A 12,505-nucleotide genomic window follows, 5' to 3' on the forward strand; every position below is an offset into this window, starting at 1 on the left:
AATTTCCATGATATTAGTTTATTTATTTATTTATTTTTTCCTGCAGTACTCTCAATTAACCACTTCATTCGAGCACTTAAAATGACGTTTACTACCACTCGAACTTTGAAATAAAACATTATTTTGATATTTTTTCTTCTAGAACCTCGAGAAATGTAGCCAACATTTGTGCGTTTAAAAAAAAATAGAAATTAGTTGGTCCAGTTTTGTGAAATTGCTGGTAGAAAGTCACGCCAAAACTGCTTGACAAAGTGATCAATTCTATTGAAGTTCTTGGTACTACCCTGAACTAAATAAAACTGTAAAAAAAATTCTCGAAGTTTTTCTGAATTTTATTAAATTGACCGGAAAGTCTGGAATTTCAAAAATTTCTCGATGTTATGAAGTTATTGGAAGTGCCATTAATATCTCTGAAATTCCGTAAAGCTCTCTAGTTTAACTTCTTTGAGGTACTGGGAAGTTCTTTAAATGTGAATTGTCCTCAAGTTATCTCCACATCTGTGAAATTATTTTGACTTCCCTAAGGTTCTCTGTATATCCCTGATTTTCTCAAACTTTCTTAAAAGTTCCTGCAGTTTCCTGAAGCTGTTGGAACGACTTTAAAAATCCTGAAGTTTGCCTGGAGTTCACAAAAATTTCCAGAAACTTTGCGGAACTTTCCTTTTGTTCCCGCAGTTTGCCTATGAAACTTCCTGAAATTCTCAGTGCTTCTTTTCATTCCTCAGACTCTCCTGAAAATCTCTATTGTTTCTTGAAGTCTACGGAACTTCCCTTATGTTTTCCTGATCATGTTCCTGGAATTGTTCTTCTGTGTAGCTTTCTTAATGTTTTTATGTTCATTTCCTGAAGTTTTTTTACTATCCTTAAAATTCTCGGAACTTCTTGATGGTTTCCTCTATTTTACTGAAATAAATGGAACTGCCATAAAGTTCTTGAAACAAACCTAAAGTTTTAGAAACGTCCCTCAAGTTCTCACAGTTTTCCTGATATTCATGGAACTGCCCTAACATTTTCAGAACTTACCCGAAGTTCACGTAACTTACTCATAGGTCTTTAAGCTTAAATTTTCTTGAATTTAATGGAACTGCCCTGAAGCTCTTGATCTTCGCTGAAGTAAATTTTCTTGAAATCTATTCCATTGCCCTGGAGCTGTCGGAACTTACTCTTAAAGATATTTTAACTTCCCCACATTTCTATCAATCAGAACTTCTTAAAGGTTTCAATTTTTTTTCTGATGTTAATTAACCACTTTATTCGAGCACTTAAAATGACGTTTACTACCACTCGAACTTTGAAATAAAATATTATTTTGAGATTTTTTCTTCTAGAACCTCGAGAAAAGTATCTACATTTGTGCGTTTCCTAAAAAAATAGAAATTATTTGGTCCAGTTTTGTGAAATCGCTGGTAGAAAGTCACGCCAAAACTGCTTGACATAGTGGTAAATAGATAAACCGTATTAAATTCGACCAAATTTCCAATTCAAACATTCACAAGCTAAAATATGTAATCTAGTAATCCAGATGGGCATCCGAAAATGCCTTTATGCATTTTGGTGCGCAACTTTTATAAGATGAGCATACGAAGATCGATATTTCGATCATTTTTACGAATTGACCACTTTTGTGGATGTTCCGAATCTCCAAGAGGACAGTTTCGTGACCACCAGTGTGCGCATGCTGGTCCCAGATTAAAATTCATTAATGTAGCATCACAAGTGATTTAAAAAAAAATCGCTGGTCTATTCGGATCTTCCGGAGGACCGTTTCTTGAGTACCTGGGTCTGTAGTTGGATCTTAACCTTCAATCTTCAGTCTTCGTGGTGAGGTTTATCAATATTGTCGAAAAAAAAACAATCACGAAACTCTGTGATCAATTTCAGTTCGAAGTTCTACGATAAGTTTAGCAACTATCGGTGCGAAAACCGAAAACGTAAATTCACAATCGTGATAGCAACGACCGGTGCGTAAACAAGTTACTAACTAAAATAGCAATGGCTAAAGTTGTCAAACTAGCAGCCCAAATAGCAACGCATTGGTAATGTAGATAATGTTATTATAATGTTCAACAAAGCTTATCCAGTATTTTATGATCGCTTATGGCCGCCACAATCTGGCTGAGTTTCTGGTAGGGAACATAAGATTTGAAGTTTGGCTTGTGTCGTTTGACGTGTAAACGATCAAATTTGAACGTTTACACGTCAAACGACACAACCCAAACGTCAAGTTAGTCATATGTTTCCTACCAAAAACTCAGCCAGATTGTGGCGGCCATAACCGCTCGTAAAATGCTGGATAGTACGTTTAGACTACAGAGTTATAACAACAATCAATACGAAACTAGCGATTTTAAATTGGCTCACTACTTGACTAGCCTATTGGTCCTAAGCATAGCAAGGTTATAACATAGAGGTAACTCTAAGACTAGAAGGTCCCGAAATAACATGCTCAACTTTTTGGCTCAGCTCTGGTACTCTCTTCGGCCCAAGCTAATCGATTCACCCCTCGAAACATAAGAAAAACGAATAACCCCTCATTTTATCTGTCAAACTTTCATAGCCAATCAAAACAAACATTGCGTAGTACTAGAATTTTGACTAGAATGGGGTACATTAATCGAAAAGCTTGGGACCAATAGGCTAGTCAAGTAGTGAGCCAATTTAAAATCGTTAGTTTCGTATTGATTGTTGGTTATAACATGTTATAGCGCTACCTTGATGGTGGTTTCTGTGTTGCAATTAGTTGACAACCGTTATAACATGTTATAACTCTCCAGTCTGGACAGCGTTTTAATTTAGAATATAGTATAACACCTAAACCACCGACGAACCGACAAAAACCGGCGGCTCATGCAAGCTACATTCAAATTCTTGTCCAAGACGCCAAATTTAAAATACGTTAAACACTACCGCCACCTATACTCATTCGATCGCGTCATATTATGAGCAAGGACACGAACACACGTAGAATTTATATTGCCTTGGTTTGCGTCTCACCTCTTTTGAAAGATCTGATCGCCCGTTTGACAGATGGAATCCCTCGTTTGACAAATCGAATTTTGGACAAACGAAATGTTCCTGTGGCATGTCGGTCCGGTGCCTAAACTGCCTATAATCGCATATCAGTCACATATGTATTTTCGTCAATTTAAAGATAACAACGTTATCCACTATCAATTGGTATCTACTTTCATATTACGTGATAAAATTACGGACTTTGATAATGAAAAATGTGAAAACACCATCAAGTAAGTTTGTCCAATTAAGGGAACTAATCACATAGTAATCCCATTCTGAAATTCGATCGTCCAGAGGTCAAGTTGCAGTGCTGCTGTTTTTGTTTTCCTTTGGTTTGTTTTTTTTTCCGTCGATCTTGTTTTCCGTGCTGAGCACCAATGCTACCGACGTGTCAGGAAGGCAGCTCCCACACCTGGACCCTACCTATCGACCCATCAACTCATGAACCGGGGACCAACGGCTTTACTTGATCAGAGATGTTATGCCTCAGAACATCCCGGCGGCGCCGACTGGGATTGAACCCAGGCCTGCTGGGGTGAGAGGTAATTACGCTACCACTACACCACCGGCGCCGTTCAGTGCTGCTGTTACGGATTGCCATATTTTTCGCTGATATAGCTAACAAAACATACAAGCTTCATTGTAACCTCGATTGTAACTGATTTCAACTGCCATTTCCCCCATGCAAACTTTTTCCGTATGGGACTGATATGGGATTCAGGGTGACCAGATTATTTTTTTCATTATCGGTAGCTTCTCAAAACTTTTATCGGTAGATATCGGTAGGCCGTCTGAAGGAGGCTTTCCCGATACTTGAAACCTTTGTGAGCGGGGGGGGGGGGGGGTTGTCTTTCCTTCAGTTCTTCTGCTTTAAACGTGCCGAAATCAATATTTCTAATTCTAATTCTAATTCTGACTACAAGGAAAACAACACATAGGTATTGATTATTTTTCAAGATTACTAAAAATCTGTGATTCTCGGTAGGAAAAGTGAAAAATCGGAAGTTTTTAACCTTTTGTCTGTGAATCGGTAGGCATTCCGAAAATCGGTAGGCCTGGCCACCCTTATGGGATTATAGGCAGTAAAAATCTCTAACCAGATTGCACCTTTCAACTCCTTTTTGGTCCTATTGTTATATGCTTTTGCCTAATAATTTGCTGGGTGTTCGAATCTAATAGTACCAACCAATTTAACAACTGACACTATAGTTATTATTTAGAATTATATTAACTTCCTAAGGAAAATCGAAAGGGTAGCTCTGTCCGGATCATGAATCAAAACCCTGCTCTTGCCCACCGCTGTAATAAATTTGATTTCTAAACACCTCTATTTTCCCATCCCAAAAGCAGGAATCGCCACCGGTGATTCTGTTCCGATGCGACTACTGCATGAAGATCTTCAAGTACCTCTACGAACTACGCGTGCACATGAGGATACACAACGGGGCGAAAGTGACGGAAAAGTCATCTCCGGTGAAGCCTCCGCCAGCGAAGAAACCTCGCCACCCTTCGATCGACGAGGACGTTGGTGAGCTAGAGCATGCTCCGCTGCCGGAGCATCAGTGTGACAAGTGCGAAAAGTGCTTCCGCACGGAAGAGCTGCTCCGGGTGCACATCGAGACCCACAAAATGGACGAAAACGTTACGATGGCTCGAAGCTGTAAGATCTGCCTCAAAACATTCAAGTGCGAGCTGAACCTGGTGTCGCACATGCGCAAGCATCACATATACGAGTCCTACGTCGCCGACCAGCAGCAACAGGAACAGGACCAACAGAAAGCAGCATCGGTCGAGGAGAAACCGCAATCCCCCGACAGCAGCAGCAACGAGGGAGGTAATCAGTCTCAGGGTGAATCGGTCGACACAAGCTCGACGGCGGAGGGCGGTGGATCCACCACCACGCGAAAGTGTGAAATCTGCGCCTTCACCTTCGACTGTGCCTACAAATTAGAGCAGCACATGATGACCCATTTCAAGAATAACGAAGCGGTTGCGTTTTTGCCATCGGCCGATCGGCCCTACAAGTGTACCGAGTGCCATAAGCGGTTCAAGCGGAAGGACTACCTGTTGATTCACATCCGGACGCACACCGGCGAACGACGGCACAAGTGTGATATGTGCTCAAGTGCGTTCGTGCATCCGTCGAATCTGATTACCCATCGTAAGTTGCACTCCAACGAGCGGCCGTTCAAGTGCGATCTCTGCCCGGCGGCGTTCAAACTTTTCGCCGGACTAAAGATCCACCGGAAGCGGTGTGTGCTCAAATACCTACAGGAAAACAGTGTCACGGTAGCAGACTAGGGAGGACCTTTTAGGCTAGAGGATATGTAAGATGACCGACTAAGGCGACTACTATCAGAATAGGCATAGCATGTAAGATGTGCGCGCGTTTGTTTCGGTATAAGCTGTCACTTGATTTACTTTGCAAGCAATCAAAACGTTTCTTTTGAAGTTTTTTTCTTCGATTTTTTTTGCCTGTTTGATTTGTTTGTCTTTAGAGCTATTCTCGCAGTGATTAACAGTTTCTTTTTTTAAGTTTTCTCTTCCTGTACTAGATATATATATATTTGTCTGTAATTAAACGTTAATGTCAGGTCTTCTGTTTAGGTCTTGTAGGTACGATTGCAAAATCATAACGGAAAACAAAAAATGTAACATGTAGGTTGGATAAGCGAAACATTTTTGAAATGCCTATGTTGCAAACTTTATCGTAAGTTCTAACTTTTGTGAACGGTTTACTATACAATCCATAAAATGAATAAAATTGTAAAAGTATGTATTTTAATGAAAAAAGTACAATCTGTAGGAGCACGTTCGTAGTTCATTTCGATGACACTCTTGTTTTAGGTTTTAGACTCTGGAAGACTGCCAAAGCCCTGCAGGGTTCCGCATACTACTGAAGCTATTGGAGGATGAAAAGGGTGTCTACTATCTGGAGGAACACTCTCTGACTCTCTGTCACCGGTGAGGTGACAATTTTCACCTCGTGTGAGGTGACAATTTTCACCTCGTGTGAGGTGACTCTCCATTTGATCCATTTGAACCTCACCTCACCTCAATAAATTGTCACCTCACCTGACTCGCAGAATAAGGGGATCATGTCCAAGTGGATGATTTTAACAAGTTTATTCACAGGAGTAGGAAGAGCTGCTCGTCCGGTTCTGATTCTGATAATGCTGAATTCTCACGCAACCATGCTTGGCATACACAGTTTTGGTCACGAACTGCTCATTTGCTAATAACTTTGCACACAGTTAACGGAACATAGTTCTTTTTGAAGCAGTAGATAGAATAGAGTGTAAGCTTGTTATACATATGTAAACAAAAGTAGATTTTAATGCTAGTAGTTAACTGTATTTGTTTTTACGTTGTAAAAATGAGGTGAGAAATGCTCACTACACATCTCGGAATTTAAGTGTTAAATTGATTAGTGTTGATTAAAATGCTAAGCTTTACCTAATCTTCACATATCTATAGTAAACTATGAGCCTAATCTATTAATTACTTTAAAGAAAAATAAATTTTCGATTCTCTTCATCGATTTTCTCTTTCGCGAATAACACGACTGCAAATGAATTTCTTATTCAGTGCGTTGTTTCAGGCGCAAGTTAACATCCAGGGTTGTTCTGCGTGGGGAATGAGGTGAGACGACAATTCGACTGTGAGCATGCATAAGGGCATAAACGCGATGATCGATTACCTTCATCGATTTTCTCTTAACATTGCTACAGCTAAGCGAAACAATTTTCTGGAATTTATTCTATGTAGTGTTGTAACAAGTTGTACTGGCAGCAAGCACACCGAGAAACGTTAATACAGGCCTGTGGACTTGGAGACATACTTCAAGTCCCCGCGTACATCGTACGGGTTAGGCAAAAATGTGCGTCTATCTTGAAAAACTGACGCATTAATGGCCCTTCGCTCATTTTCAACTTCTATTCAATTTTCATACTGCCGTACTCTAACGGAACTATCCACCTACCCTCTTCTAAAGATCATTCTCTAGCTAATAAATCATCACACTAAAGCTTCATGTTAGCATTTCCAACCAACTCTGAAAATCGTTAACTTCGCGTATGAAGTAACATAAAAAACACTTTGAATGTTAATACAAGCGAGTTGTTAACAAAAGAGAAACTCGACGAAGATAATCGATCATCGCGTTTACGCCCTTATGGATGCTCACTGTCGAATTGTCACCTCACAGCAGCGTTGCCAGGCCGTTTTCAGAAAAATCTGGACCAGTTAAAATATAAAATCTGGAAAAATCTGGAATGCTCAAAAAAAATCCTGTTCTTAACATAATGCTATTGAAATCAAAGTGATGTGCCAATCTCCCGTAAAATTTGGTCAGTATGATCATCTGGACTTTATTTAAAGTACTAGAATGGTTATGAATAACATGTTTAAATGAATTACTTAAAGCAAATAACTTGTTAGCATTGCTAAATCACCCAAAAGTGGAAAAGTATTGACACAGTGTGCCCAAAAAGTTTATATATCCATTACGCAGCAGTTCAAAAATTGAATTAAATGTGGGTAAAATACTGCAGAAACTGTAACTTTTTTAAAAAGAATGAGAAGCAAAGAATTAAATAAATTTGATGGGATGGATGTTTTTTAACAAATAGTCGATGTAGTCCTTACTTTTTGATGCAGTACCAGAATATAAAGATTTCATTAGTTCTAAATAATTATAATATTACCCTGAGGTTGATCTGATTTACAATTTGATTGAGCCTAACATCGTGGTACTCGCACAGAGTTTACCTAAACTACGGGTAGCTCCACTATTCGCATGACCATTACGAATAATTTTATGCCAAAGAATAATTTTATTATATTACTAAAATGAAAGTCTGATAACGTCATTTTTGAAGCCTCAGGATCTTGAAATGATTATAAATTCCGGAACTTCTATTTTTCCTGGGTCCCAGTTCAAGAAAATTTATGTTAGTCTGAATTTACTTGGAACTCTTCACAGGATATCTTCGCCCTTTTTTTCGAGTTCCATTGGAATGATCCTAGCATTTCATTTGGATTCCCCTAAAATAATCTTGATAATATCCAAACTTTGCCAGTAATATTCTAAGAGTATATAGCATTACCTCTCACGCAGAAAAAAATAATTTAAACCTAATAATATTTGACGTAAATTTAATAAGAATTTCATTTTGTTTTGGCTGCAAAATGAAATCATTATTATTTCAACAATCCAGTATCTTTGATTAAAAAACCCATGGATTGTTAAATCAAAAAGAAAATCTTTTCGAATTTACAAGAGCTTTTATGGTTTTGACGTAAGCTGTCAAATTTGGCAGCTGGGTCAACAAAAAATATGTTTGTTTTTAAAAGAGATTTCTTGTTGATTCAATCATATTTATTTTATTAAGCCTAAAAATATACGCAGTAGAAATAAAAATATGTTTATTGATTCAATTTTTAATAATTTGCGATTATTTTTAGAATTTGTTTTCTATTTGTTACCAACAGAATTACAATGAAATTAAAAAAAAACTTTCTGAGGCATAAAATCTCTCCGGTTCATGAGTTGATGGGTCGATAGGTAGGGTCCAGGTGTGGGAGCGGCCTTCCTGGCGTTGGGAGCATTGGTACTCAGTACTGAAAATAAGATTGACGGAAAAAATCAAGGAAAAATAGAAAAACTGTTTATATTTTGCAACAGCAGCATACTTACTTGTCTCTAGAGCTGAATGAAACGAGAAATTTTTTGTTATTGTTTACATTTTTGTCTGGGTTTTCACGAGGGAATGGTTGGTAATTATTTTTGCATTTATGGCCCGGGGAATTGACACAACAAATAAATGTTAAATTAAAATTAACTATTGCTGGCTTGATAATAGAATATTGTTATTTTTACAATAGTTGTAGTTGAAGAGTGGCTTATGAAAACAAAAAGAATCTTATTTTGAATTTATTTGAATAAATATTATCGAAACAATAAAATGCAATATAATTTCAACCGGAATTGTTTGTGTAAATACAAATAAAGTTTTTTTTGGTTCAATGCAAACAATTTTCTGTCCGTGCTTGTAATCTCTTATAAATTACTCTTCAATTCCACAATTTCCTCACACTGGTAATAATTCCCAAGAATTGGCATAATTTTGTGCCCAGTTTTCCCTATGAAATGCTTAAAATATTCTTAATAATTTCCTTGGTGCACTCTTCAGAATGACCGTCACACTCTTCTCAGACTTATCCGATGATTCCCTTTGAACTGCTTTGTAGGTAAGGTCAGAATTGTTTTGAAATCCTCTTCAGTATTTCCTAAGTACTCAAGTACTTTGCCAAAATGGCCTTGAAAGTCTCACAGAAATTGCGCATAATTCCGTTAAAATGTCTGAAAATTTTATTAAAATGAATCTCCATATAAACATTGAACAGAGTTCCATTGAAATTATTCTCACGATTCGTATCAGCATACTCCTTAAGTTTCATCATAAAAAATTTCTATGATTTTTCTTCCGGATTGTATTTCCTATATTCACAAAATCTCCATGCAATTGTCATCAGAGTTGACACGACAACTGACACCGTCTTCAACCAGAGGTTGTACAGAGTGAATATGTACTTATAGTTGTAAAAATAGTGACTAAAAAGTGACCTAAAAGTAAATTTTAATGAAAACTCTTAGGAGTTTCTGGAGCTTCAGAGGAAAATACCAAGGGCATTCTGACAATAATTTCATAAAGTTTGTGGTCGAAAACGACTCCGGAGCATAAGTCCTTGAAATATTTTTGAAAATACTAAAGGAGGATTACAATTAAATCTGAGAATAACTCCAGGACATCTTCAAAGGAATTCGGAAAATTAATTCAGGAGAGTTTGCCAAATAAATTATGAGAAGAAATCTAATCATTCAACGAGAGTATAATTCCAAGTGAAGGAGTGAGATTGAAAAGGAAATCTGAAATGAATTCAATGAATATTCGGAGAATCTTTCGAAAGGGTTTCTTATTGTGGAGAATTCCAAGGAAAACTAAAAGAAAATTGAATTCGAAGCATAGCTTCACCAAAATTTTGAGGAATATTTTAATGGAAATCTCCGTAGAATATGGTGACGTTTTTAGAACTACTTGAAAGTTCCCAATTTTTTCCTGAAGTTAATGAAACTGCCTTGAAGTTCTTTTGTAGTTTAAGAAACTAGCCTGAGACTCACAATACTTCTCATCAAATTCTCAAACTTCCCCGAACTTTTCAAGACTTCCTAAAGTTTCCTAAATTTTTTCAATGATCATAGATCTCCTCTAAACGTTTAACCACAGACAAACAGACGTAACTCTTCGAAAAACTTGTTCTTGAAAACATAGTATCTCAAAACATATAACCTCAGTAACGACATCTCTCTGGCTTCTCGCGGAAAACAAGCTTGCTCGCTAATTCGTAAACAATATTGCATAAAAGTTCTATAGAATATATAGAAACGTCAAAGTGATCCGATGCCAGCGCTGCGGCGAGTAGTTCGCGGAACTGATAATATTCAAATCAACCGTTAAATGTATGAACGAAGATACACAATGAAGAGTTACGTCTGTTTGTCTGTGGTTTAACAATTCACTGAAGTTCTCAAAACTTCTTTAAAATTTATGTGACTTCTCTAATGTAAACGGAAGTGCTCTGAGGTTCTTTGTTCTTTTCTGAAATTCTCAAAACTTCTCTAAAGTTTTACCAGTTCTCATGAATCTTGTTGTATTGCGCTGAATTTAATTGAACTGCCCTAAAAATGTTTAAGCTTCAGTGAGCTTCTGAACGTATGCTAAGACCTCAATTAACTTTTTAACGTCTCTGAAATTATCTGAAAATCTGGCAACCGCTTTAAACTTCCCACTAATTTTCTGAAACTAAAGGAACTGGCCTCCCCAATGTTCATGAAAAATCCTGAAGTTCGCGGATCTCTTCTTAAGCTCCATAGATTTCTATAAAGTTCTCGAAATGTTTGTGAAGACCACTGTCTTTCTGTGAAGTTTTCGAAGTTTTTCTAAATTTCTGGAACTTTTGTGCTACCACAATTTTCATGGAATTAAAACGAAATTATGTAATATAGTTCTATGATTTTCATTGAAGTTCTTAAGATTTTTTTGAAGTTCACTTATTATCGAATTCTTATCGACACTTATTTACAACTTCTTCAATAGTCTAGACTTTCCTGGTGGTATTTAAACTGCTTAAACGATTATTGAATTTCTTTAAAGTTCTCTAGACTGCCCTGAGTTTTCAGTATTTTTTTAAAGACCCGCCACTTTACTGAAATTCAATTATTTGCCTTGAAGTTTCGACAATTTCCCTTAAGCATTATAACCATTATAAACGGTCCCTAATTTTCCCTGAACTTATCAGTGGTTACCTGAAGTTCTCTTAATTTGTTTAATAATCCGGCAATTTGTTTGATATATATTCATAATTCCCTGACGCTTCTGAATTCCCTGAGTTTCTCGCAACTTCTTTAAGGTTTCTACAATTTCCTTGAAAATGTTAGAACTGCCCTTTGATTCTATAATATGTCTTGATGTTCTCGAAGCTTCCCTAAAACTTTCAATTCTATTGAAGATCTCGGTTCTGCTGCTCGGAAATAAATGGAATTCCCGTAAAAACCTCTAAATTTGCCTGAAATTTCTGGACTTCTGTGAAGTTTCTGAAATATTTCTGATGTTTTCATAAATTCTCTCAAGGACTCTGTACTTCCCTGAAATTCTCGGAACATCTTAAGGGTTGTCGATTTTTTTATCAGCACATCATGGAACCACAGACAAACAGACGTAACTCTTCATTGTGTATCTTCGTTCATGCATTTAACGGTTGATTTGAATATTATCAGTTCCGCGAACTACTCGCCGCAGCGCTGGCATCGGATCACTTTGACGTTTCTATATATTCTATAGAAATTTTATGCAATATTGTTTACGAGTTAGCGAGCAAGCTTGTTTTCCGCGAGAAGCCAGATAGATGTCGTTACTGAGGCTATATGTTTTGAGATACTATGTTTTCAAGAACAAGTTTTTCAAAGAGTTACGTCTGTTTGTCTGTGATGGAACTGTCCTGATTTTTTCTAAATTTACGATTATAGGTATTCAAACTGCTCCAAAAGTCTGGACTAAAGCTACGGAAACTGCTCCTAAGGTCTGAAATTCCCCAAAAAAAAAATCTCTAGATCTAGCTTTTCTGAGGTACTTAGAACTTCTTAAAAAAAAATTGCACAACACCCCTAATGTTTTTCATACTTCTCAAGTTCCCTTGACACCTGTGAAGTTCTCTGAAATTCTAGAAACTTCATAAAAGTTCCCGAAAAATTTCGGATGCTGAAAGAACCGCTTTGAGGTTCTTAAAGCTTCCAGTAAGTTCCCCACAATAATCGTAACTTCCCTTATGATCCCGGAGTTTGTTTATGGAGCTTCACTGAAATTCTCATCATTTCTTTTCATTACTCATTACTTCGTCAAAGTTCCTACGAACTTGAAATCAATCATTT

General features: G+C 37.1%; 1 protein-coding gene across 4 annotated transcripts in view; it reads left to right on the forward strand.

Moving 5' to 3' along the window:
• LOC135704478 (zinc finger protein 236-like) overlaps positions 1-5,801 on the forward strand; it is a 29,028-nt gene extending 23,227 nt beyond the window's left edge. For 2 of the 4 annotated variants that reach the window (XM_065225961.1, XM_065225960.1), the window contains exon 4: positions 4,363-5,800. In XM_065225961.1, the coding sequence (XP_065082033.1) occupies positions 4,363-5,316 (954 nt within the window). In that variant the 3' untranslated portion in view covers positions 5,317-5,800. Of the gene's footprint in view, positions 1-4,362 lie in introns of all 4 variants that reach the window. The other 2 variants (XM_065225958.1, XM_065225959.1) reach the window with 2 other exon arrangements.
• Positions 5,802-12,505: the final 6,704 nt, after the last annotated feature.

This window comes from Ochlerotatus camptorhynchus, unplaced genomic scaffold, assembly GCF_037179485.1.
Source record: "Ochlerotatus camptorhynchus isolate MF236.1 unplaced genomic scaffold, CSIRO-AGI_Acam_v1.1 ptg000242l, whole genome shotgun sequence".
Lineage (NCBI taxonomy): Eukaryota > Metazoa > Arthropoda > Insecta > Diptera > Culicidae > Ochlerotatus > Ochlerotatus camptorhynchus.